The sequence below is a fragment of the Trichogramma pretiosum genome, unplaced genomic scaffold (assembly GCF_000599845.2).
Source record: "Trichogramma pretiosum strain Unisexual culture from Peru unplaced genomic scaffold, Tpre_2.0 scaffold2, whole genome shotgun sequence".
In the NCBI taxonomy this organism is placed as follows: domain Eukaryota; kingdom Metazoa; phylum Arthropoda; class Insecta; order Hymenoptera; family Trichogrammatidae; genus Trichogramma; species Trichogramma pretiosum.
In genome coordinates, this window is record NW_019641687.1 from 1,714,553 (window position 1) to 1,740,612 (window position 26,060).

Sequence of the window (26,060 nt, forward strand, 5' to 3'; positions counted from 1 at the left end):
TCGCAAGCTCAATAATAATAATGAAACAGAAAAATAACGGAGAAAAAAAGCGACGAATTTTTGCGAAAGAATATTCTTTTCTTGGCGGTTCGTGGTGATAAAATCGTTATCGCGCTATACCGAGGCAGCGTTACGCGCTCTCACCTACGCCGCGAGTGATAAACGATAAAGCGAAGCGCCGCCGTCGCCGCTGCTGCTGTTCGCCATGAGCTCGCGATATCTTACACATATTGCAACGATGCAGGTATAAACATTATTATGTGTGCGCAACTTTGAAAAAAAACCCAAGCCAAGTGATAAAGACTCTACGGGAGAAACGATCCTCGTCGTTTGTTTTTTCAACCACGCGCGCGACTGCAATTTTTCTCCTTTTCGTTTTCTCTCTTCGATACCGCAGCCAATGAGCGTTACGTAATGAAACAAGGCGCAATTGGTATGTGGCATCAGGTGCGCGATATGTTTCAAGAGTAAAAGAAAAAAAAGTTAAACGAGTCGCTTCAGGTTGATCTATTTAATACACATATTGGCACGTCGTCGCGTCGTTGTCGTCAGCGTTGTCGCGCAATCGTTATTTATTTACACATGAAAAGAAGAAAACGTGTACTGTTACACACCCGCACGCACCTCTACGCGAACGTTCAATTGGATGACGCGAAAGTGTAACGTTAAAAAATTGATGCTCCGCTTTTAAAATTAATTACTTTTATCACAACGCGATCTCTGGCAAATAAAAACATAATAACACTGAACTTACTTTGAGCAAAAATAAACCATCACTTCTGTATCACACTCGATATCGATTATCTAACAACTTCGGCAATTGGAATATTTTCCGCGTCAATTTGACGAATGAAAAAAAAAAGAAGAAATCGTGGTGAAAATGACTGAAAAGTGAGCTCTCAAGTGGCTGTCCGAAAAAGAAGATGCTTAAGGCACGAATGACGTGAAACACTGTGCCGCCGACGACTCATATACTAGCTCTGACGTCACATTTTTCGTACCCACCCGCACACCGGCGGTTCTCTTATCAGCCTATATACACATCGCATACACATACGCAAGAACGAGAGAGAGAGAGAGAGAAAAAGTGAGAAAAAGTATGTGCTAGAGAGAGAGAAACACACACTTGTTATAGACGTGTGCATACGCGACTCCGTTTGAATTTTTTCGAAAAAAAAAGAAAGTACACGAAACTTTTTACGAATACATATGCTGCAAAATAATCGGAGTCGCAGAAAAAATGCAGCAGGCTCTAAACAACTAAGCGAAAAACGCGTCAATTAATGCGAACGCGACTTCGAGAGTCGCGATGTCGCGGAAGGTGCATAGCACGGCGGTGGAGTAGGCGCGAGACTGGGGACTCGCGAGCCGTCGGCAGGTAAAATACGAAAGGTAGGCAGGCAGGCAGGCAGGAGAGGCCTCGGAAGACTTTTCGAAGACCCACAAAATATCCGGCATGCTGACCGCAGAGCGAATCCCTTCAATGTATGTATAATCGTGCGTGTGCCTATACCGCGTCCAGCAATGAAACAAACCCCCGAGTCCAGTCGCGCGAACTACAATCGATAATTTTGTCTCTCTCTCTCTTTCTCGCTTACCTTTTTTTTGTCGATGAAGAGCACCTGAATTCATCACACCTATGGCAATAATGAGCTTTGCGGGACGAGCAGCAGCGATAGAAGCAACAGTAGTCGGTCAACTAAGCATTGTACGCGCGTAATGCGTTTCGATTATCGAGTAAATAAGAAATATCTCGGAGCCTGGACCAAGTTCCCTGACTCTATTGCAGGCAGTTTATTATAGTTGGGCGCGATATATGTGCAGGGTGCCATAGGCACTGCCTCTCGGCTCTTCTTTTATTTTCCTCGTAACGCTGCTACGTTCATTGGAATCGCTCCAGCTTCGTTTTTGTTTTTCTCCTTATTTCTCTGCATCTGCCTCCCTCTCAATAATACAAAAAAACTATTTCGCAATTATCGCTCGAATAATACTTACGCGCCTTTCGAGGCGCTCGGATATATAGAGGCTGCTGCAGCACCGCGTACAAAAGGACTCTAATGCGCGCAATCTTTAGAAACGGCAAACAAAGCGAATAATTTACCTGCGCCGCGTACACGGCATACGTAGCGTTGCCTATATTACTGTAAAAAAAAAAAGAGAAGAAAAAAAATTCTCGAGCTCTGCGTACATATGCGCGACGATGAATTTACGGCGTTGTGATATGCGTGGCAGTATATATACGTGTGTACACGACGCCGAGCGCTCGCGCACGCACAAACATAATCTATATGGAGAGCTTACATAAAAAGTTGGGAAGAGGTGAAGAAAAAAAAAACGCCGAAGGAAACGTTTTCGCCTTGCCATGCACTTGTCGGCTTATCGCAATTTCTTTCTTTTTTTTCGATTGCGTAATTTCTCGTAGAGCAGGATTATTATCGGACAAAAAGAAGAAATTCGAAAAATGTTTTGTTTATTGTCGTTGAGCTTTCGTATCATTATATCGTTAGAGCTGAGTGACAGCCGATGCCATTCGACACTTTTCCCCTGCAAAGAAATCGAAAAAGTTGTCGTCAATCGATTCGTCGATCAAACTCGATGGAAGTTATACCTGTAAGCATCTTTGAATATTTTCCTCGTTTGATCGAGGGTCCGCCGGAAAGTCAAAAGATCGGCGCTTTTGTCCTTTCGCAGCGTAGCCAGGCGCGTCTTCAGCGTCAGGCATTCCTCCTGCAGCAGCTCGTACTTCAATCGCATCTCCTCGGGATCGACGTCGTCCTTGCTGCTGCCGTCCGGCGCTGCGCTGCAGATCCTCGGAGCTTTCGACCGGTAGGAATTGACCCTCGCCAGACCGACTCGTTCCAGCTCCAGCTTTTGCAGCTTCGCGTTCAGTTTGGCCGATTTTTCGCGTTCCCTCTTGAACGACTCCTGCGAGCGCGACCAACGTTTATTGTTTCTCTTTCGAACGCATGAAAAGTACTCGAGTGATCGCGCATTGGAATTTCAGCTCACGTTCAATTGCTCGTAATCGTTTTTCTCCCGGTCCAATCTTCTGTTCAGCACCGTGACCAATTCCAGCAGCCTTTCCCTTTCTGCTTCGGCGGCGATGCTAATAGCCAAGCACTCGTTCGTGTCCACGACCGTCGAGCTTCTCGCACTCTCAACGGGGCTGGTTCTACAGGTCGTCGCCAGGGCTTGCTCCGATCTCGCCAGAGATTGACTTCCACTTTTGCATCTCAGCTGCTCCAGTTCTCTCTCTTTGGCCTCCATTTGACGCCTCAAACTGTTCAAATGCAAATGAGAAGCTTCGAGCTCGCTCTGCACCAACACGACCTCTCGCTTGTGCTTGTCCGTCTGGTGCGCCGCTATCGTTTCTCGCTCTTGGGACTTTAGTTTGACTTGTTTCAATTCTTCCTGCGGAAAAAAGGACAGCCGAGCTACAGCTTACGAGGGAAAATTGTCACTGCGATTTTACAAAAAGTTCGTAACCTGTAGAGCTTCGATTAACTGATCGTCGTGGTTGGACTTTGCGCTCAATGCACTCATGGCCCTTTTCGTGGAGTTGGTCTCGCTCTCTAGAACTGCCACACGAGCCCTGCTGATTTCCAGTTTCTTTTTCGCATTATTCAGCGCGTTTTCCATCTCCTTCAATTCGTGCGTCAGATTCTCGATTTGCTGCTTCTTTTCCCGATCTGGTAGTCTGCTGGCGCTGTTTCTTCTCAAAACCAATGACCTTTTGGGGCCCAGTTCGCTCGCGGGCAGCTTCATTTGCAGCTCCGAGACTTTTTGCTGCAATTGCCGAATCTGCTCGGCTCTGCCACGCCAACCAGCGTTGGCCTGACTCGATAAACTGGCCACACTCACGTTTTCGCCGACTTCGCTGCACAATAACTACATTAAATTGAACGAGTATTTATTAAGCAAACGGCGATTTAAATTAATTTCGATACTTTTTGAGCTTTGTTGAAATCTTGTTTCAGGGCCGTATAAGCATTTTTCGATTCATATAGTTTCGACTTTGTCTGATGTAATCTCTCGGTTAGAGTTTTTATTTGTTCATCTTTTGTGCTCAATTGTGCCTCGAAATTCAAGATTCCTAAAGAAGAAAATTTATTATGTTAGAAGAATGATTTTTTTATAGGAAAATTTTTCATTGATCAAATTTTTACCTTCATCTCCAATTTGAGTCTCCACCGACCGACTTTTACGTTTTTTTTGAATATCAATTTTAAACTCCGGTAACTGGCTACCATCGTCAGACGTGCTCTACAAAGCAATCAAATTGCTGCAATTAAGTCACTGAATTCCTATCAAAAATAAAATTATTAGTACTTACGTCATAATTTGACAAAGACGTTTCATTTTTGGAATCCTCGTTTCTATGTCGTCGCTTTTTGGGTTTCTTGGACTTTTTTATAACTTCCATCATCACCGGATTTCAATTTTGAACATTATTCTAGGTATTTTAGGCAAATACGTGACTAATAACGAGATTATACACGATAAGTCGAGTTAAAAGAATATTTCACTAATCAAGAAATTATGAACTAGCGTTTACACCATAGGTTATAAAAATGTAAACAGTTATGTATATATTTTATTCTATTTCTAATCTGATAATATACATAGCTCCAAAAGCAGATCGATATTTTTCCACGATAACAATAAAATTCTATTTCGCAGGAACTTTGTTTTCGTTTTTGATTCATTATTAATTTCTTTTTATATGATTTTAATAGTCAATAGTTAATAGTTAATATTTATTCAATTACTAACTTAAGGTGGACCTAAGTCCTTAGCCTTAACTAAATAAATATTAACTATTGACAATATGATTTTAAATAAGGAAAAGGTGATTTTTTTCTATACATTATAATTGAAATTGTAATATTTGAAAAATCTCGAAAAAGTTAATAAATTGTTTGTTCACTCAGACTTTCGTACAAATTTTAGTCTTTGAAATCTTATATAAAATAATTTGTCGTTTATTTTACTTGAAAGTAATGGATTTTCGCCCTTTATACATAATGTATTGAATTACAGCAAATTATTTGTATAGAGATGGCGCTACAAGTTGGTAAAACAGATTCTGAATAATCGGAGCTCTTCTCATCGCCCCTGTGGCCTAATGGATAAGGCATCGGTCTCCTAAACCGGGGATTGTGGGTTCGAGTCCCACCAGGGGTACATCTCTTCTTTTGGACTTTATTTTCGTAAAACGCCAAGCTCATGTAGTTGAATTGTTAGGCAAATGGAAGATAATTTTTTTGAGCCTCTAAAACTCCTTTCTGATCACATAGATTTTTCAGTATTCCATAAATTTATAAGTAGCTTATGGTAAACGTAGATTTGATTCAATTTGGTCATCTTTACTAAATTCAAGGTTGCATATAATCTATGTTAAAGGCTTAGCATTTATTAACATTTATTCAAGTAAATATGTATTCAATCTCTTTTCTTCTATTCATGGACTTCTTTCAAATTCAAAATTGTTCACTTCTCATTGGCCCGCAGCTATGGGTGGGAGCTTTTTTAAATACCATTGTTATTGAATTTTGTCATTCTTGTATATTATTGAAAGCATTGAAAGATTTTCTGGAATTTATCATTATGTGGTTGCAACAATTATCTGATTTTGCATACTTCTTTGAGATTTCAATGAAGTCAGGTTCAACTACTTTTGAAGTCAACCCATTAAGTGACTTGATTAAAAAAATATAGATGGTGAACTGCTTGTATCAAGGATTCTGAGCCTGTTGATGTCCCGAAAAATGTACAAATATAGTGTTTTGGGACATAATTCGCTCTCAAATTTTTAACGAGTTGAGAAACTCTTTAAAAAAATTTACTTAAAAAACTTTATCCCAGGAAAAATTCAAAATTTTCGGACCTCATAATCAATCTCAAGGGTAGGAAAAATTATAAAGAAATCTAGTAATAAGCATTTTCTATTTCAAGCTCTCTTCTCAGCTTTTGGCGGTGGACGTTAAAGAGTCCACTAATCGTGTGCTTTACACGAGTTATACACATTACATTAAGAACTTTTTCAGGTAAAATTAACTTCTGCAGTTAATCAACTTTTAAACCTTCACAAATTAGATACCAGAAATAACTTCGTTTATTTCCTATTCTTATTAATCGGTGTATGAAAGTTATCCAATTAATAATATAAATTATTAAGTTCTTTAATGTTTAAATTAGAGTGACCAGCACCACTTTCAGAGGAAATGTAATGAACTTGAAAAGTTGAGAAATGAAAAAAAAATTATTTTCATAAGTAATTTTTTATTACATGTAACTAATATACATGTCAAATATTATATTTAAATGATCATTTTTGTTGAAGTTCGTAAGATTGAAAAATGGTTCTACATTTTATTATGTACATACTTAGGAATGCCAAAAAATTGACACAGATATAGTGCAGCTATAAAAATTAACACTTATTATTATAATAAAAAAGTGTGTGTAGAAAAAATAAAAAAAGTTGAGACAAAAATTCCATTGCTAATAATCATTGCGTCAACTTAAACTTATTGGTTTTGGGCCTTATTTCTTCGGAAACTACGTTTTTGGGTATCTTTCTGACTTCCTTGCAAAGCACCCGCCTTACGCATAGAATGAAGTTTTTTATTTTTAGCTTGAATTTCTGAATTTCTACCCGCATTCTTAGAGCCTCCTTTTGTGTATTGAACACGGATTTGTCTTCCATTTAAGAATGTTTCATGCATGGACAATGCTCTCTAAAAGAAGAAAGTAATTCAAGTAAAGAAAATGAAACATGATGTATCAAAAAAAAAAAAAAGATTTTAACACTTTACCTCATAGTCTGAAGCATTATCAAATTCAACATAGGCAAATCCTCTGGGAGTATTTTTTTCTGGTGCTAGAGGAATTCTAACATGCTTGATTGCTTCGCATTTAGTCAAGAAATGATTTTTTAAATCATTAGTAGTCGTCCTATAACATACATCAAAGTTTTCAATACAGTTTATCTGTAAGCAAAAAATTTGTAATTTAAAAATTTATTTTCTTTACTCACTCATAACTTATGTTTCCAACAAACAAAACAAATCTGGTTTTTTTGCCTTGAGCTTCATCTCCTTTCTTATTCTTTTCCTTTTTGTTTTCTTTTTCAACAGGTTTCTTCACAGGCTCCTCAATCTTTTCATCTTCTTCATCTTTGTCTTCTTCTTCTTCTTCCTCCTCCTCTTCTTCTTCGTCATCTTCATCGTCCTCTTCTTCCTCAACCTTACTTTCTTCATTTTCATCACTGTTTGAAGCACCATTGCTTACATTTGCTTCTTCTTCATCAGAATCTTCTTCAGATTCATCTAGCGCCAAGTTGGACATATCACCTTCTTTGTCTTCAGTAAAACTGGGCTTAGCTTGGTCTTCTTTCTGATTTTTTTTCTGTTGTTTTTGTTGTTTCTTACTTAATTTTTTTTCTGGTGATTGAGCGACTTTTTTTGGAACCACTTCTTTTTTTTCAACGGCTTTGACCAATTTTGTTTTTTCAACTGGCTTGTCAGTGCTCTCAGTTTCCATTGGTGTTTCTTCACTAACAGATTCATTTGCAGTTCCTTCCATGATTCCTACTTTCTTTTTCAGCACTCTCAATTTTCTTACTGCTGTTTTAGATATAGTTTCACGACTTTCAATTTCAGCAATTTTTTGTTTCATTTCTTCTAGTGACATTTTCTCAACCTTATTTTTGCCTCCCTCTTGTTTGATGTTTTCTTTGAGAGCTTGGATTTTTTCTTCCTTCTTTTCCTTCAATTTGGCAATTTTAGCATCTTTCTTTTTGTCTTGGTTGGCAGCTGGTTTTTCCTGTCCAGATTTTTTATTATTTTTTACATCTTTTTTGTTGTTTTGCTTAGCGGCAGGTTTATCCTGCTCGGATTTTTTAGCATTTACTGCATCTTTTTTGTTGTTTTGTTTAGCAGCTGGTTTTTCTTCTTCAGTCATGGAAGCATCAGCAGTATCAGTTGTTGCATTGCTTAAAGCAGGCTTCTTCTTATTCTGTAAATAAATTTGAGTTAAAAATGTACAAAAATTTCTTGTAATGTCATGTAACTTATAGATCATAGAAGAGCATTCAAATTAGTAAATTTTTTAAGGTTACAGTTACACGTACCTTGTTCTTATTCTTTTTCTTTGGAGACTTGTTTTGAACATTTTCAGCAGAGCCATTTTCAGTAGTTTTCTTTGGAGCTGGTGTGTTTTCGGCTTTGGGAGTTTCAACTTTAGGAGCATCAACTTTTTTTACTGCTTCGGCAGTTTGATTCTTCTTCTGCATCAATGGAGCCTTAGCTTCACCATTACCAGTAGAAGCATTGGGTTTGTTTTTGTTTTTTTTTTGTTTTTTGTTAACTTGTTCAACTTTAGTTTCGGCCTGCTTTTGGAGCTTTTGCTTTTTAACAGGTGAACCTTCGTCAACTGGAGTTTTTTTCATTTCTACTTTCTTTTCCTCGGACTTGACCTCGGACATGGTTCTTTTTTTTGAGATTTTTGCCATTTTGGAAATGTTTGAACTAAATAAACCAAAAGTTACAATAGTTGAATTAAGAGTCAATTATTTTTATCTTAATTATGATTTTATTTCATGCCTACCTTGAGATTCACGTGGTCGAAATACTCGAAAAATTTAGAAGGCTTCTGCTGCGGTTACCGGCTAGAATGCTAGTAAAGAATGCTAGAATGCGAGGGGGTTATGTGGGACTCAGATACCATGTGTTAATATATGTGCGGCAAAATTGCGCACCATCGCCTCGGCGCCATCAGTGTGTCTGTGTGTGGCACAAACCGGAAACGGTCGTTAGCGCGCCAACTATAATGTCTTCAAAACAAAAATTTTATTTTAAATTGTAAAATTATATATAGTTTTATAAAAGGCAAAGAAAATTTTGACTTGTTTTTACAAATTAAAAATCACTTCAAAAAATATTTTTAATTGTAATATAATAAATGATAGACTACAATGATGACATACAAAAATAAAAAACAAATATATTGTGCTTAAAAAAGAATAATTTAAATATATCACTTTTATCAACTATTGAAATGAGACCATAAAGTAAAGAAAATGTATTTTTTATTAATAATTGTATCCACCCTCATATTTTTACTGGTGAGAATTGAACTTTGTAGCACATTTACGAAATTTGCACAGAAAACATTCAAGTTTTTGTGATAAAATTTTTTATATATTATTTTTAATTTTTAATACAGACAAGTTGGATTGAAAAAAAGTTTCATTAAAATATATCATGTTCATATATTAATCAAAATATACAGTTTGTATTTACAATTTGTACAAGCTTAAATTTTATTTTAAAATGTCAAAGAGGTATTTTGAAAAGTTAAATTACTTTTCGTTCAAATTAATAAAGTTATAAAACATTCATTTATTTTGAGCTTTAGCCCAATTTTGCGCAATCGACAAAATTTTAAGGTGTGGTTTCTTAGCCTCATCTTCTGGGAAAATGAACTCCATAACTTCTTCCCATCCTTCATCAGTCTATAAATGAATAAATAATATTTAATATTTATGTACAAAAATATAAAATCGTTGCGTAAAAAACTGTTAACTCTTACCCCGTCATCGGAAACAATACGTCTCCTCTGTTTAACTCTTCGTGGCATTTTCGATGCAATATCAGCTTGGCTTTTTTCGTCACCATATTCGTTTTCAAAATCTCGCCAAGCTTCCAAAAGTAAAGCTCTGCTTTCTTTATCTTTGCTTAATTTTAAAGCATCGTTACCACGTTCATACACTCTTCTCGCTAAGTTAACGTTATTCACGTCTTCTTCTTTACAAGTATTCGCCATTTCAAAATTTGCATATGCTATCCAAACCTGAGAATAAATATCATCTCTTCATTAGTACCTGAACAAATAAATCTCTCTAACAATACCAAACACTTGATTAAAATTACCTTAACGTGGAGCGTTTTTTCTAACAGCCTTTCGTAAAGCTGCCTAGCTTTTTCAGGCTCTTCCTGTGATATTTCAAAATCTATATAAGCTTTCCACAGGACTTCGGGCATATCTATCCTAGGTTGACTTATGGCTATTTCATAAATGGCTCTGGCCCTTTCTGTATCGCCTAAGAAAGCCTCGAGCTCTGCAAACTAAAATAAAAGTAGATTTCAATGGTGAAAAACTAATTTTAATAAAATCAACATAAAGTTTTTAAATATATATTTTTACCTTGAGCCATGTTGTGCAATTTTCTGGCCCAAATTCGATGAATTTTTTATACAGTGTTCTACATCTATCAAATTCTCGTAACTGAATTTCGAGGTCGATGTAACCGCGATATAATTTATCTCTAGGGCACACTCCCAAAGCCATACCCTAAAAAAATGAGTTATAAATATTTGTTCAAAATCATGTGTACAATGATTGAATATAAAGAATACTAACCAATGTCTTCCTGGCCACAGTTAAATTTTTTTGACGTATCTCAAATTGCGCATAATATAGCCACATTTTAGAAAATGTGAATATTTTGTGAGGGATAAGATCCAAGCACACCCTAAAAATGGAATTGCATAATAATTACAAAGTAAAACTAAAAATGTAGCTGATCTTGAAAAATAATTCAACTTACTTATAAACTTGACGAGTTCTTTCTACATCTTCAGCTTCAAGTTCTTCATATAAAGCGTAGTTTATCCAAAGATAAACATACCGTCTCCAAAACTCTTTATCTTTAGTAGGAGGTACATTTGCAATGGCTCTTTCGTAAGTTTCACGAATAACATCAACATTACCTTCAGATTCGACCAATCGCAAATAATCAAACCAAGCATCATAATTTGAAGGATTATCTTTAACTTCGTTTTCATATTGCGCTTTTCTTTTGCTAACAATTACGTCTTCAATTCCTGGATTAGAGTTGGATGTTGTATTAGTATTAAATAAGTTGAAAATTCTCTGTTCAATAGTTAAGACAAAAAGTCTTTTATTTTTTCACTTACCCGACCTATCACCATATTTCTTCTCATGAATTGTATACGCTTTGTAAATATCTTGCGTTTTTTCTTTCGGTATATGAGCTAACGCATACTTGTAAATAGCTTTGGCTCGATCATGCTGTATTAATACAAATTAAATAATAAAATAATCAAACTATGCTATAAGCCTATATTAAAAAAAGTATCTTACAAAAACTTACCTCTCTTTGTCCTTCTTCAAATTTAGCAAAGGCAATGATTAGTTTTTCGTCCAAATATTCATCCCCATAAAATTCGACAGCCCTTTCAAAAACTTCTCGTGCTCCGTTTATGAAACCGTGATTTTCCTCAAACCTAGCCCATTTAATCCAATGTTTTACTTCGGGATGAACCATAACAAAACGCCGATGAATCTCTCTGGCTCTTTCGAGTTCTTTATAGCGCAACTCGAAATTGATATATGTTTGCCATGCCTGCTCATGTGGTTCCCATTCCATCCATCTTTCAAAAACTTGTCTGGCAGCTGCTATATTTTCAAGCATTTCTTCCATATATGTGTACTTGTACCAAAATTGGTTTACTCTGGGAAGAATAGTCACAACTCTGTCCCACAAATTTCGGGCATGATTCACTTGCCTATTTCTCATTTCCATTTCCGTGTATTTAATCCATAATACTGGATTTCGATGATCTACATCTAATGCTCTTTCATATATTGATCTAAAAACACAAAGAACTTAAGTACATTGATTCTTTATAATTACGTCAAAGTTATATGGTTGAAAAGTACCTTGCTCGATCAATTTGCTTTTGCTCCTCTTCCCACCGAGCATATTTAATCCAATTGGCAATGGACAACCTATTTTTTCTAATACTATCTTCAAAAGCTTTACGCTTTCTATGTTGGTAGTCTGCGAGCTCATGAGGGTCAGATATTTTTTGTTTTGGTGGCTAAAATAAAGAAAAATTTTAGTTAGGACCATGAACAATTTATATTATTAGTTAAAGAAATAATTTTTTCTCTTACTGGTGGTAAAATCTCAAGGTCACGTTCCTTAGCTTCTCTCAAAAGCTGCTCAGCAGTGATTTGGATTTCTGCCGGAGCTTTATTTTTTACCTAAAAATTAAAATATTATTATTGATGTGAGTTTTTAAAGTTTTTAAGGGTGCTGTTTAGTGTAAAAAATATGGTTTTCAATTATATTCATGAACTTTGCAAAATTTCTTAGACATCATACATCATAATTATCAATTAAAGTATGTGATGTTTGTTTAGAACAAAACGTGACATATAAATGGAGTTGTGAAAATGTTTAAGCATTTCTAATTTGCAATAGATAGCATATAACATTCTCATAATTAAAGGAAAGAAAGATAATTTGGCATGAAAGAGTTTGTAAACAAACGAAAAGGAGGTTAAATTAAAGGTATGGAAATCAATACAGTCGTAGATAAATCCTTATTTACCTTGGCCACCTTCGGCATTTTTTGAGGTCGCTCCATTTTCTGCAGTTATATAACGTCACTGATCCTTGAATTAAATCTCAATTGATTGCCACAAAAATTATTACTTTGCACAAAATTGCAGATGCAACAGAAATGTCTACACTCTACAGTATTTGAAGAGAAGATTCCCACTCATTCACCTCTAGCGGCTAGCGGCTAAACTGATGCCGCTATTGGTTGGGCCGTGGGCAAACAGTTGCTGACTTGTAAAGCTTATTATTTGCCAGGTTGATTAAAAACTATTCAGATGAAGGGTGTTTTAACACCCACGTTAACAATAATGAAAGAAAGACAAGTAAAGGCTAAAAGGTTCAGTGAACTGACTGACTTTATTTACTAGAGATGAATTCGCGTTAGCAATCCGGACGGTGGTGCTGCCACGCGAGTCGGATAACGCTAATAAGTTAGAAAGAGAGCGCGTGGCTATCGTTTTCGCAAGTTACCACGGCGGCAGCAGCATTCGCGCGCTCATTTGCTATGGCAAAATATATACGATATATTTTGGGCCACTGATAGCTAGCGACATCATTTGTTGTGAATTATAATTCGATCGTTTTTTCTGATGAAAAAGTATTAAAATAAAAATTTTTGCGATGAATAAAATGGCACGTATAATAATATTTACTTAACTTAATTCTAAGAAATTTCAATGATATGTAATTTTTTTGGCATAATTAAATTATTACGTGTTTTTCCATTATACTTTCTCGAAGAGGAAACTATATGATGTCTAAGTGACATTTTCACTTAAAGATCATAGAAAAGTTCTGTTTACAAATGTAATGACTAGATCGGATTTCTGACAGATGCTTGTACTTATGCATATGTGTGTGTAGATCGCTATCTCGTAAATCGTAATTGGATTATTTAATAATCGTAAAGTTACCAAGTGCATTTATTGTCAATTGCTATGAAGATGAAGCTTAAATAACTTATTTTGAGATTAAAAAAGGAAACAATTTTTTTTTTGATTATTTTTAGAATCGAAGTGACTGTAATGAAGTGATTGTGAGAAAAAAGTAGATGCATGAGCTTTAGTTACGACCAAAAATTTAAGGACTCTACTTTACTACTTAAGGACTTTGTTTTGAAAGTTATATCTTGAAAAGAAAAATTTTCTTTTTTTAATTTTTCAAAAATTATAACTCATATGGTTATTGTGTAGGTTGAAGGGGTTTTTTGGAACATCTGCGTAGTAAAATGGTAGGAATTCGAATAATATTTAAAATCTTAGATTTTGGAAGCGAATTTTTTTTTTAATTTTTAGGAAATTCTTGCTATTCCGATTTTGTTAGCAGAGTTTTAGTATAAATTTCAATAACATTTACATTCCTGCATGAATGTAAGAAAATAATAAATGTTGGAGTTGGTGTAGAACATTTTTTATTTACATCTCCAAAATAGAAAAATGTCTTCTTTGTCAGCAATCATATTTTAACCATGCCATTATGCTTTGGTAGCTGTCTGAGTGTAGGATTTGATTATTTAGTCTTATTCTCTATCAAACATTTTAAATTTACGGTTGGGTAAGCTGACAGAGAATCACCCCATGTGTGCTAAAAATGAAAATTTTGTTTTGTTCAATTTTTGGAATTTTTTATATTTTTTGTTCTTTTGCAGCGCTTATTTGGTGAAATAAAAATGAGTTGAATGTGGTTTTTACGGCTCTTTGACAATGAATAATTGGCATACGTTATTATTACACGATAATGAACATTTTGCGAGATTTGACTTGAATTTTTGAAAAGGTCTCATAAATTTCTAGTCGATCGAGTGATTAGTTATTCAATTATCAATTAGAGAATGCCCATACTTCGTAAAATGATCCAAAAAGACGATAATCATCAACAACGTTACTACATGAAATATTAGATAATCAATGCATTATTAAAAATACCTCGTTAAGACCTCGGTTAATTGTGTCAATCAATTGCCTTAAGTTGCTGCGTAGACGCTACAGTCGCAACACTTACAGTGTAACTTGACGCAAGCTTATCGAGAACCCCATTATTATTTCTTCCAAAAATTTTCACTCTCAGTGAACGAAGATGAACGAGCTGAAACTAACTCGCGAGTTCGACAATCATTTTTTCTTGACGAAAATCTGCATGATTTACATTGGACTGTGGCCTTTGGACGGCGCTTGCAATGACTTGAAGAGAAACTTGAAAGTCTTCACGGGGTACTTTTTCGTCGTGAGTTTGATCCTGGTCGAGCTGTACGACATATACTTTTACTCTTCGGGTAGTATCGAGGCTACCGCCGAAATAGTCATAACGATGACTTATGCGTTTGGCGGTCTCATGAAAATAAGCCATTTTTTGAAAGAGTTCGGTGTCTTCAAGGTGAAGTAACAATCGAGAGCATTGAGCCAATTTAATAGCTGCCTTCTGTCCTATAATGTTATCAGGACATGTGGCACACGATGCACGTCGACTGGACCGGCGTGCTCGGGAACGACCAAGAGAGATCGTACAGGAGTCATGTGATGCGTCGAATAACCATCAAGACGCGGAAGTATTGCCGCCAGTACGCCCTGCTGACGCTCGGCGCGGCCGTCATGTACATGACCATGCCGTTCATCGGCAACCAAGCTCATCGAGTCAGGAAGTATCCTTTCTTCGGCAGGTATTACTACGATGATCAATCCGACCTCGTCTACATCCTTTGCTATTTCAGTCAGGTACTCTATTGATTTACCCGGTACTTTTTTACAATGTTTAAATTATCCTTTACTTATTCGAAGGTAATAACGGGCACATTTTGCGCTACAACCAATTACGCTTTAGATACTTTATTTCTCATCTGTTCGTATCACATGTGTGCACAGTTAAAAATTTTAAAGCACGATTTGATAAAAATGAGCAAGGAAAATGTGGCCCAGCGACTGACGTGCTTGATTCGTCGACATCAGAGAGAAATAAGGTAAACTAAATCGTAATAATTTTGATTATAGAGATTTCATGGAAATTAGATCTTTATTTTCAAGAAACGTCAAGAAATTACAGAAAGTTTTTAGCAACGTGGGATTTTGGCAATTATTCGTGGCTTGCGTGATTACGTGCATCAATATCTTCAAAATGCTCAATGTAAGTCTTACGGAAAATGTATTTTTCATTTCAAATATTTGAGAGAGATTTTTTCCAATAATACCTTGATTACAAGTCTATCAGAAATAAAGATCCTTACATGGTGCTTTATTTACTCTGTCTACCACTGTTTTCGTTTCAAATTCTCTTTTACTGCCAACCAGGAAATAAGTTGATGCTTCAGGCAAGTTAAAATATTTATATTTTTTACCATTTTCAAAACTGCTTACACTTTTGCTTACAGAGTCAAGCACTTGGAGATGCCATTTATAAATCTGGATGGTTGGATTTTCAAGGTAATTACAAGCGGGACCTAAAATTCATGATACATCGATGTCAATTACCACTCACTATTACTGCTGGCAAAATCTACACCCTTTCAATAGCAAATTTTATGGAGGTGATTGTTAACTACATAATCTGTCAGTTATCCAACCAAACTTGTCGATTATAAATATTTAATTTTTAGATATCAAGGATATCTTTATCAGCCCTTTCAGTTTTAAGAGCAATCGATAGAAAATATTATTCATAATGTCTTATCAAATGGAATTTTGAAAAAATTTATAATCCATGATTTTCTAAAGAACATGAAGTTTACCATTAACTGGAATGTAAAAAAAATGATATAGGATTAACACTAACTACATTAAAAATTTTAGAAGTTTATAAAATAAAATTGTTTTGAAAAACAATCGATTACAGATAGATAGTCATCAAAAACAAGCTGGCAAACTCGATAATTGTAATACTTTACTTTTTGAAGTAGTTATCACAATTTATCTTATCCCCTCTCTGGCTGACGCCACAGCTAGCGCGTAAAATACGCGCTTTTACTGCTTCTCTTTAATATTTGCGTAGACCAGTGCTACAGAAAGTCTTCTATCTTTTTCACACTTATGGCACTTCATACTTATCAACTAGTGACGTCATTTTTATTTTTTTCAACTAATACGACAAGGTAAAATAATCATTTCTCGATTATTCTGTATCTAAGAGAAATTTTCAATTTGGAGAATTTCTTCCAAAACTCCGCCTACTAATGGAGCCGCTGACTTGACTATCAAATTTCTAATTTCTAATTTCTGCTCCTACAAATTTTTGTGTTCCTGATCCAAAAGACCTTGAAAAACCGCAATAACTACTTTTTTCTAATGAATTTCTATTTTCGTCTAAAACTACTCCTACTTATGTAATTACTGACTCGATTTTAAAATTTTTCCCCTAATTTCTGCTCCTACAAACATTTGCGTTCCTGATTCAAAAAACCTTGGAAAACCGCAATATCTATTTTTTTCTAAAGGATTTCTATTTTTAACGACCAATCTTTGAAATTTCAGACACGTTTGAAAGCCAATAATTTTTCGATCTTTGATATTCATAAAAATGAAAGAAAGGCAGTACATGAAAATACGGAGTCCAGACCATAAGACACGAAGAGCAATCATTTGAAATGCCTTTTACAAAACTAACTTTCACTTTCTATAATTTTTCTATAATTACGCTCAGTGCGCAACACTAAGACCCATAAGTCACCAACTCAAAAATTTGAGCTCTTTTGGTTTCTTGTTCTCCTAGTGAATGAAAATTAAGGAAAATTACTTTTTCATACTTCATGTTTTCATATTTCATAATTCGACTCCTATGCGCTCGTATTCTCTCATAAGAACGATTTTCTTTCAACAGGAGGGTCAGAAGTGGAAAGAGCTAAAAATTTTAAAAGACCATTGATCACCATGGTCTTGCATGCGAGTTTTTAAAAGTAAAAGTTGTAGATTCATCAAAGGCGTATCAAATAGCTTCTCAAATCCTATTAAGTGCTTGTTGAGACTTATAATGACTTCTGTAATTTCATTTCACGACTATATTTGATTTTTATAACTAATATAATGTAATGACTAGCAAAGATCAAAAACCTATTTGGCACAAATATCATTCTTTGTCATCATCTTTCTGAACCGAAAAATAACCATTTTACGAGCAATGATTAAAAATTATGTAGTAAATATTATGTAGTAAATAGTAAGTAGGACGAAATCAGCGCCAAATTGTAAGAATAACTTGACGTGACAATAATGCATTGAAAAATTAATTGTGTTATTCGCATTCTTGTTATACATTACAATGTGAAGCTAGTACATATCAGATTGAGCGCAAAAATGCGAAAAAGAGAGAAAAATTTCTGTATAGATCACCGAAATGATTAAAAATACGTCTACTATGGACCACGACTAAGTGATGTTGCGGTTTTTCAAGGCCATTTTGATCAGGATCACAAAAGTTTGTGGGAGCAAAAATAAGAAATTGGAAATTTGATAATTAAGTCATTGAATGTACAGATGGCGGTGTTTCAAACGAAATAAATAGAAATTCATTAGAAATAAGTAGATGTTGCGGTTTTTGAAGGCCATTTTGATCAGGATCACAAAAGTTTGTGGGAGCAAAAATAAGAAATTGGAAATTTGATAATTAAGTCATTGAATATACAGATGGCGGTGTTTCAAACGAAATAAATAGAAATTCATTAGAAATAAGTAGATGTTGCGGTTTTTGAAGGCCATTTTGATCAGGATCACAAAAGTTTGTAGGAGCAAAAATAAGAAATTAGAAATTTGATTGTTACGTCAGCGACTATAGATTAGGCAGAGTTTTAAACGAAAAAAATGTAAATTTATTAGAAAAAAGTAGATATTGCGGTTTTCCAAGGCCTTTTTAATCAGGAACATAAAAGTTCGTAGGAGCAGAAATAAAAAATTAGAAATTTGATAGTTGAGTCAGCCACTATATAGTAGGCGGAGATTTAAATGAAACAAATGTAAAATCATTACATAAAATTAGATGTTGCGGTTTTCCAAGGCTTTTTGAATCAGGAACACAAGAGTTTGTAGGAGCAGAAATAAGAAATTAGAAATTTGATAGTTGAGTCAGTGACTCCATTAGTAGGCAGGCGTTAGACGAAATTTTCTAAAACAGTAATTAGATACGGAATAACCAAATGATGTCTATTTTACCTAGTCGTGGTAGTTTAAAAAATGAAAAAGTAGTTACTAGTTGATAAGTATAATGTGTCATAAGTGCGAAAAAGATAGAAGACTTTCTGTAGCAATAGTCCAGCGCAAATATTAGAGCGAAGCAGTAAAGGCGCGCGCGATTTACGTGCTAACTTTAGCACCAAGAGAAGAGGAGATCAGAAGATTCGGGCTGACATATGATAAAAATTCTGCATTTTAAATAAAAAATTAGAAATTATCACGAAATCTTTTTTTTAGTCAGTCCTCAAAAATCAACTTTTTTACAAAAATGATTTTTTAACATTTGGGTTTGTAATACATAACATTACGTGAAACTCTATTTAAATACATTTTTTTAATATTTTCCATATGAAGTTATATTTACTGATGTTACTCGAACTTTGAAGACATGGTTAAAACTTTTTTGATAACAACGTGTATTGATGATATCACTTGTATTATGAGCATTTTTGAATCAATTAATAAATAAATAGATCTGATGGTGTTTAAAATTTACTACGAAAAAAATTGAAAAAATGTACAGAAGTGTCAAAGGCAAAAATGCTATATAAATTTATTAATTTATAATTAAACGATGCGTTATGTGACTTATGATAATATAACATATAATAAAACAAGTTTACAATAATAGAGGCGTAAAAAAGGACTAATAATCTTTACAGCGTCATTTCTTAATCTGTTTCGCGAAAAATGGAGAAAAATATTTACCTCATAACGCTGTGTTTGGATCACTGAGTACAAAATACAGCCGAGCGCAAATTCAATACGTGACGTTCGTTCATTCATCACCCGAGGTATTAAAATATATCTTTATTAAAGAACACGAATACTGCCGTAGCAAATACAGTCACGGTTAAACGGCACTTTTGCAATAACGGCGTTTCACATATTGCAAAGCTTTGCGCGACGACTGTTATTATAATTTTGCAAGTATTCAAAATAGACCGACTATGATAATAAGCCTTTTTTTTCAACTCCGAGTCGTTACGCGGTAGATTGATTGTTTATGCGTACACGAAGGCACGCAGTGATAATTCGTTGTTGGCTGGATTTTTCTGTCAAGCATTCGTGCACATGTAATATAGCCAAGCGAGTATGCGCAGCCAAGATCCGATCATTCAGAAATAATTCTGTAAAATATTCGCGACGAGTTAATGGAGTTGAACAAATAAACTGCACATCGAGATTAGCTCTAGTTGTTTTTTTTTCTTTTTCAATGCGAGATCGTCGATAATACAACTCTATTGCGCAATTGTAATGGTAAATTCGTATCGCGGTCATTTGAAATTTGAAAAAAAATCTCGTTCGTCAAGCGCGTATTTATATCGCTGCGAGCTTGAGGTATTTGCGTATACTTTCACCTTTGAGCCGAAACGCGAGTATATGTGTTCGAATAATAAACACCGAGGCGTTTTTGTTGAAGTCAGCTTCAAACAATTTGAGGTAGAAAAAAAAAGAAAAAGAAGAAAATGTAGATCGCGCGTCACGGGTTGACGCGTTTAATCTTCGCTTTTACACCCTTTGCGCCCATATATTTCGTCCCAAACGGTCATTAAATATTATATTTGCAGATATATATATTATGCATATAATGGAGGTCGACGAACGGTCTGTGTCACCGTTATAATAGAATACTCACACACATTTAGAACCTGTAACGCATCTGTACACATTCATTCAGGTTACAGTATCAAGCCTCTCTCGCTGCCTCAATCTTTCGAGTGCCCATCGATATCGTTATCGGCATTTTCGCTTCGAGTAGACTTTTGATGTACGAGCGCGGGCACTCGAGCCGGTGATCGATCTTTATACGAGAGTTTCTGGCTAGTGTATTTCGATGCGAATTTTTATAAATACAAGAGCAGCTCGACCTCGGCTGTATAGTACGCGAGTGCACGTAAGCGCGCGTGTGGCAGCGAAGCCGGGCGTGGTTTTTATCACTCGTACAATGTAGATTTGCAGTAAAAAAATACCCCCAAACGGATCGATCTCGAGACTTTTTCGGTCCAAGAGGATATTTTAAAGCTCTCGAGCGTAACATATATAATAATACACACAAAGTAAACACGTTAAAGACAAAGCGCAGCTTTATTGCATCGCGAGTGCGCGCGAGACTTCAATCGGATCGCATTTTACGATCGGTTTGTCTGCGAGCCTATGTGTGTGGGTATATGTATATGAGGCCGAGGAGCACTTCCAAGACACGCCGACGGAAATAATTCCGGAAGCTCCTTAAAAATGACCGCAGCGTGCCGTAACCGTTTGATGATGCGAAAATGATAAATCGTCCGTGCGCTCGACTCTCTGCGATATCTCCCTTTTTTCTTCGCGTATACGCGGCATTTGTGTACATTGTGGAGATGGTCACACACAAACACCGAACACACTCGGCCTCCGGAGCAGGAGCTCCGCGAGCCAACTTGCCATAGCTCGCATAAATGCCGAGATACGACGGCGATACGCGGGGAGCATAGTCCGCAGAGAAATCCTTTTAAATATGGAGCATTCATCAGATAATTGTGTGAGAAAGAGAGACGCGCGCGGCGGAGAAGTATGCCAAGATTGATAGGCTTCTAGGCGCAGTTTATCATCGGTCAAGGATTCGCGAGGACAGAAAAATTCTGCATATCGCGCGCCCGCTTGGCGCACTTTTGTGCGACTCGGTTGCGTACGCACCGAATGATATATATCCATTGGCGAGAACTGGTTTACAGCCTCAACCCAGTGAGAGTTAAAATTAATAGAAGAAGGCATTACACGCATCACTCGCCGCATCCTTCCGTTTACTTCCGCGTTTTTGCACTGCTCACACGTGTGCCATAGCAAGACTTGCGATTTCGAATCGCCCCGATATCTGACTAGATAATAAAAATCATATCGAATTTACAACAAAGTAAAAACAACGTCACATAGTCAAAATCCAGTTATTATTTATGACTGCTCTAATTTGAAGTATATTTTTGAACAACGAGATCAAAATCGAAAATGAAATCAAAAATTAATTCAATCGCGTTATTAGCGAATTTAGTAGGTCAGGATGTTAATCTGCTATCAAGCAGCGACGAGGTAACGATATTACGAGGAATAAAAATAATACGAAGAATTTTATTTTCAAACTTCAACAGCATCGGCAAATTGACTTTCTATAAATGAATTGGTTATAGAGTTGGATGTATTTTTCACTCATTAAAAGCGTGTGCGCTCTCTATTTCTCTCTCTCTTCATCCTCGGATTCTAGGAATCCCATTGGGAGAAAATGCACGAGTCGATACACCAATAAGATGTGTATATATATATGTATATAGGATAAATTTATATACGATCGCTACAAATCACTCAGCGGTCAGTCAATAATCACTTGACCGCACGTGAACTTTTATGTATAATATACGCGCATACAAGCTAGACATTTTATAGGCTCGCTTATAGAGCGCATATGTACAACTCGAAGCTGAACAAAGCAGCGCAGCAGAGTTGGAGCTTGTTGGAGCAAATTCAAAGTTGGAGTCTTAATAATAGCGTCGCGCGACTATCGTTGTAGGGGTATATGTATATATTGGTAGAGGCCTGTGGCACGCGACCCATCCACAGATGTTTCCACAGAGCACCAGGTGTATACATTACAGCGTGCCGCGCGCTTCCCTAAATATGCCTCTACATAGGTGTACCTCGCGTCGATTCTCCTAAATGCCGAGGCACTCGGAACTGTCGTCGATTCACTGTATACGCCTGTACACATTGGACGAACTAGGCGCTAGTACAGACGCACTCGTTGTGCTCGGCTCGCGCACAATTCTTTTGTGAAAATCGTAAAATATTACCTCTACGTCTGAACGTCTATAGTATATACGTATGCAAGTAAACTCAAGAAGAAACGTCTCATATTATAGGCACGTATCGCAACATTTCGTTCCGCGCACGGAGCTATCATTTGAAAGCTAAGAAAGAAAAAATTGAGAAGCTTCGTAGCACGTGGATGCGATGTTATATAGCGTTCGAAGCTGCAGCGAGCACGTATAATGTACGCCAGTGTGTACAGAGTGTCTGAAGCGTGTGCGCAACGGCATGTAATGATTTTGTCTCGCCATTATTAGCCAAGGGAGGGCATGTGTATATACTTGCATTATACAAGCCAACGCATCGATATACAGCGGGAAAAAATAGCTATTATTATATCATTGGAAATTGTGAAATTATCCGAGAGTCGCTGGCTACAGCAGCGGATTGATATATGACGACCACTCGACGATATTCGCCAAAGCTCTTGAGAGTGATTTCAAATATCATCGAGGATCGCAAGAAATCGAGTTTCGTTTCATTTGCTCGTGCACATCGGCTTTGTGATTTTCGTTCCTCGGCAGACCGAATTATCGACCGCACAATGATTTACTTCCAACTCGAGTGCACTTTTCATTACTTTTATTTGAAGAAAAAAGAGAGGGTATGGGTAAATCTAGAAAGCAATGCTGTACGAATTCACTCGGTTTGTTTGGTATCCAACGAGAATGCAGACATATAGATATTACGTGGCTTTCTGCATTAGCCGATAGACAAGGAAAAAAATTTGGAAAATTCTTCATGATCAATGAGGCACTTTATATACCATAAAAGTTTTACGGCGCGCGTCGTAACGATCCGCATAAAAAGTCATTTACAGCTATACAGCAGGGTAGTCCTTCCGAGTGTGCACCGCGCGCGTATACATATTAATATGCACATTATAAATAACGCAAAATGTGCAGTACGAGCACGAGTTCCGTGAGATCTGACCTCTGGTTGTGTATAGTATATAGCGCGGGACACGACTCGCGAGCTTCCGTTGGCGCAGCGCACGACAGAAAGAGAGAGAGAGAGAGAGAGAGAGAGAGACGTATTTTGTCTTCTAGCGCGTAATTTATTTGCCGAGTGTCTCGCGAAGATGATGCACACACCGCACACTGCGCGCACGCAGTTGAAAACTTTGTGTAAAGAGAGCTCTCGGACTCGAGAGATGATGTAGCCTCGAAAAGGGTCGCGCGGCGCGCTAGAAAAACACGAGTATCGGGCTTGAAAAACAGATGTCGAGCCACAGACTTCCCATGTAGATGGATGCAAAGTGTGCAGTGATTTATTTCAACCTTATGAAACTCTCGAGCTTATCAGACTTATCCAATGTTTACAGATAGTTATTGCAGCTAATACCCTGCATCCTCGCGCGCTCGAAACTTTGCAATTCAAGCGCGTGTAAAGTTTATTGATAAATAAATTTTGCCGATCGCATATTGTATGCTATTTAATTATAAAAGCTCTCGACTTTCCTGAGTAACGATCCCGGCACACTTTTCCGCTCGCGATTGATTTTTTCCTCGAGAGAAAACTTTACAAGTTCGAAAGTTTTACCTTCCTCACAATTAAGATAATATTGAATTTTTTTTATCCGTTGCACGTGTACGTGCGTTTAAATAATCAGAGTTTAAAAACTTGCTCATGTTAGCTTTAATTTACATTTAATTTATGCAAAAGTCAATAATTTTCTCCGCAAAACAGACGCACGTATCATTAAAATTATCTCAAAGTAATTTTATTTTGCTTGGCTGAAAAAAAATGTAAGATTCGCTCATTACGCTTTAGAATCAGCTCGTATACATTTCTTTTAGTCGACGAGATGTACTCGGCATTATGCGCATCTACTCACTTTTCATGTTAAAATATATGCTTGAAAAGTACTCACTACGCACGGCATTTTTTAATAAAAAAATGTTAAAAATCTCGCAAAAGTCGCCTTTGTGTTCATTTTTTACGCGATACGCTTGCTTTATGTAGTGAAAATCTTATTTAAATCATCATTATACTGCCACACGAGTTCAATGGCATAAAATATGAAATACAATCTGCCTGCTTGTATACGTAACGAACTGCGCCGCGAGATATGCGAAACATTTTTAACATCTTCACTTTATGACATTGTTTGCGTCTCGCGTGCGATAATAACAGAGTGAATAATCGTGTCTCACGATCGTATCAAAATCTCGGAAAGTAATTAGATTAATAAAAAAAAAAAAGAGACAGAGAAGCGGAACGAAGAAAAAACTCGTTATCGCCGTGTGGCGCGCGCGGCCGAGGCTCGTATATAAGCGCGTGTGCCAAAAAAAGGGACGCGTGAGCGCGAAACGCATCACGTGTAGCTTATATATACCGCGGCGGGTCTCCGTATATATTCGCGCTCATAATATAAACACACGTTGCGCAGGCGGTCGAGGTCTTTGAAAAGAAAGTTTTTTCTCTCCTTTTTTTGCTCTTTCTCTCTCTCTCTCTCTCTTTCGGCTCGCATACTTTCGGTCGCGCAAAATCCTTCAAAGAGCCATCCCCCGGCGTCGGCGAGGCATCAGCTTCACCTATCCTGCACGCGCACGAAGGATACATGTATACGCAAGGCAAATAATAATCCCTTCGCGCGGCGAATATCGTCGTGGTCGTCGACGTCTCGCGTGCGCAGGTATATATGGTGGATTTATATAAGTATACTATTACGTGAACCAGTGGCGAGACGTCATTAAAATTGTGCACATGTGCGTCCAGTTCGTGCATATGTATGCATGGTGTATAGGCTAAGCGCGCTTTTTTTTCCTCCACCCACGCACTAGACAAAATAAAGACTCTCGAATGGTTAAGTTTTTTTTCTCTCTCTCTCTCAGTTTCTCGTTTTCTGTTTTCGCGATTATTCGAGTCGCGACATAAATCTTGTGTATGGCACGGATCATTAAAAAGCCAGAGAGCCGCGCGCAGAAAAATTATTCATATCTGACAAATGTAAATTAATTATATCTGAAAAAGGCACACACATACACTGTACGTGATACAGATTGATGTTTTGTGTTCAACACGAGAACACGTACATTTAATATGTACGCGAACGGAACGGAACGGAGCGGCGTCATAATGCATGCAAACATGTGTATACGTGTGTGTACTCGAGTAATACCAAAATAAACTCGAGCTTGGCACGCGCGACTTGATTGATTGTAATACGACTTACGGGCGCCTGGCAGCAAAAAAATTCCGCAAGCGCATCTCGCTCGCTCTCTCGGGGGGCAAAAGCACCGTATACACAGCATACCACACGAACGCTTGCATACATGCACAAAAGGACAACGACAAAAGGTGTGGGATATGTATTTCTTTGAAAAACAATGTGTAATATCTCGTATAGCTGGGCTCTCGGAGCTGTACGCGTATAATACGTTCTCGATTTTTCGTTCTTTCATTCGCGAGGAGGCTCGAGAGAGGTGTATGTATAGTACGCGTACACGAGAAGGAACATCTGAAAAGAAAAGTATCATACAAAAAACCGCAAAAAGACATCATTCTTCTCCTGCTCCATTATGTGTGTACACAGCTCGGCAGGCGCGCGCTTACATATATACGTCACGTGTACATAGGATAGGTAGGAAGCAGCTATATCCAGCCGATCCTCCACCTCTTCGATTATATTCGCA

General features: G+C 36.8%; 4 protein-coding genes and 1 non-coding gene across 5 annotated transcripts; 2 read left to right on the forward strand and 3 right to left on the reverse strand.

Moving 5' to 3' along the window:
• Positions 1-2,495: 2,495 nt before the first annotated feature.
• On the reverse strand, positions 2,496-4,423 carry LOC106654997 (coiled-coil domain-containing protein 13-like). Its single transcript, XM_014375180.1, has 7 exons — positions 4,334-4,423; positions 4,167-4,263; positions 3,948-4,093; positions 3,487-3,888; positions 3,010-3,411; positions 2,609-2,925; positions 2,496-2,544 (listed from the first exon to the last, which is right to left on the reverse strand). Exons 1-7 carry the CDS (start codon positions 4,421-4,423, stop codon positions 2,496-2,498), a joined length of 1,503 nt encoding a protein of 500 aa, XP_014230666.1.
• A 688-nt stretch (positions 4,424-5,111) lies between these two features.
• Trnar-ccu lies at positions 5,112-5,184 on the forward strand. The gene has a single exon. It is a non-coding gene; the product is annotated as a tRNA-Arg (tRNA).
• Positions 5,185-6,262: 1,078 nt separating this feature from the next.
• On the reverse strand, positions 6,263-8,717 carry LOC106655161 (glutamic acid-rich protein-like). The gene is made up of 5 exons (XM_014375382.2): positions 8,611-8,717; positions 8,135-8,531; positions 7,040-8,019; positions 6,819-6,957; positions 6,263-6,740 (listed from the first exon to the last, which is right to left on the reverse strand). The coding sequence occupies exons 2-5, from the start codon at positions 8,513-8,515 to the stop codon at positions 6,531-6,533; spliced, it is 1,710 nt and encodes a 569-aa protein (XP_014230868.1). The 5' UTR covers positions 8,516-8,531; positions 8,611-8,717; the 3' UTR covers positions 6,263-6,530.
• A 634-nt stretch (positions 8,718-9,351) lies between these two features.
• On the reverse strand, positions 9,352-12,835 carry LOC106655159 (protein crooked neck). Its single transcript, XM_014375379.2, has 11 exons — positions 12,426-12,835; positions 11,986-12,075; positions 11,749-11,909; positions 11,180-11,678; positions 10,983-11,097; positions 10,613-10,889; positions 10,426-10,537; positions 10,210-10,356; positions 9,936-10,130; positions 9,595-9,855; positions 9,352-9,517 (listed from the first exon to the last, which is right to left on the reverse strand). Exons 1-11 carry the CDS (start codon positions 12,459-12,461, stop codon positions 9,401-9,403), a joined length of 2,010 nt encoding a protein of 669 aa, XP_014230865.1. The 5' UTR covers positions 12,462-12,835; the 3' UTR covers positions 9,352-9,400.
• Positions 12,836-14,512: 1,677 nt separating this feature from the next.
• On the forward strand, positions 14,513-16,007 carry LOC106654996. The gene is made up of 5 exons (XM_023461509.1): positions 14,513-14,809; positions 14,875-15,147; positions 15,211-15,389; positions 15,454-15,553; positions 15,798-16,007. The coding sequence occupies exons 1-5, from the start codon at positions 14,513-14,515 to the stop codon at positions 16,005-16,007; spliced, it is 1,059 nt and encodes a 352-aa protein (XP_023317277.1).
• The last annotated feature ends 10,053 nt before the right edge of the window (positions 16,008-26,060 follow it).

Excerpts from the sequence above, each read along its gene's own strand:
- LOC106654997 (XM_014375180.1), bottom strand. The coding sequence starts at position 4,423 with ATGGAAGTTATAAAAAAGTCCAAGAAACCCAAAAAGCGACGACATAGA. Across the intron at positions 4,264-4,333 it reads CGTCTTTGTCAAATTATGAC|AGCACGTCTGACGATGGTAG; the intron begins GTAAGTACTAAT and ends ATTGCTTTGTAG. Across the intron at positions 2,545-2,608 it reads ATATTCAAAGATGCTTACAG|GGGAAAAGTGTCGAATGGCA; the intron begins GTATAACTTCCA and ends ATTTCTTTGCAG.
- LOC106655161 (XM_014375382.2), bottom strand. The coding sequence starts at position 8,515 with ATGGCAAAAATCTCAAAAAAAAGAACCATGTCCGAGGTCAAGTCCGAG. Across the intron at positions 8,020-8,134 it reads AGAAAAAGAATAAGAACAAG|AATAAGAAGAAGCCTGCTTT; the intron begins GTACGTGTAACT and ends ATTTATTTACAG. Across the intron at positions 6,741-6,818 it reads ATAATGCTTCAGACTATGAG|AGAGCATTGTCCATGCATGA; the intron begins GTAAAGTGTTAA and ends TTCTTCTTTTAG.
- LOC106655159 (XM_014375379.2), bottom strand. The coding sequence starts at position 12,461 with ATGGAGCGACCTCAAAAAATGCCGAAGGTGGCCAAG. Across the intron at positions 10,357-10,425 it reads CTGTGGCCAGGAAGACATTG|GGTATGGCTTTGGGAGTGTG; the intron begins GTTAGTATTCTT and ends TCATTTTTTTAG. Across the intron at positions 10,131-10,209 it reads ATTGCACAACATGGCTCAAG|TTTGCAGAGCTCGAGGCTTT; the intron begins GTAAAAATATAT and ends CTTTTATTTTAG.
- LOC106654996 (XM_023461509.1), top strand. The coding sequence starts at position 14,513 with ATGAACGAGCTGAAACTAACTCGCGAGTTCGACAATCATTTTTTCTTG. Across the intron at positions 14,810-14,874 it reads AAGAGTTCGGTGTCTTCAAG|GACATGTGGCACACGATGCA; the intron begins GTGAAGTAACAA and ends TAATGTTATCAG. Across the intron at positions 15,554-15,797 it reads ATATCTTCAAAATGCTCAAT|AGTCAAGCACTTGGAGATGC; the intron begins GTAAGTCTTACG and ends TTTTGCTTACAG.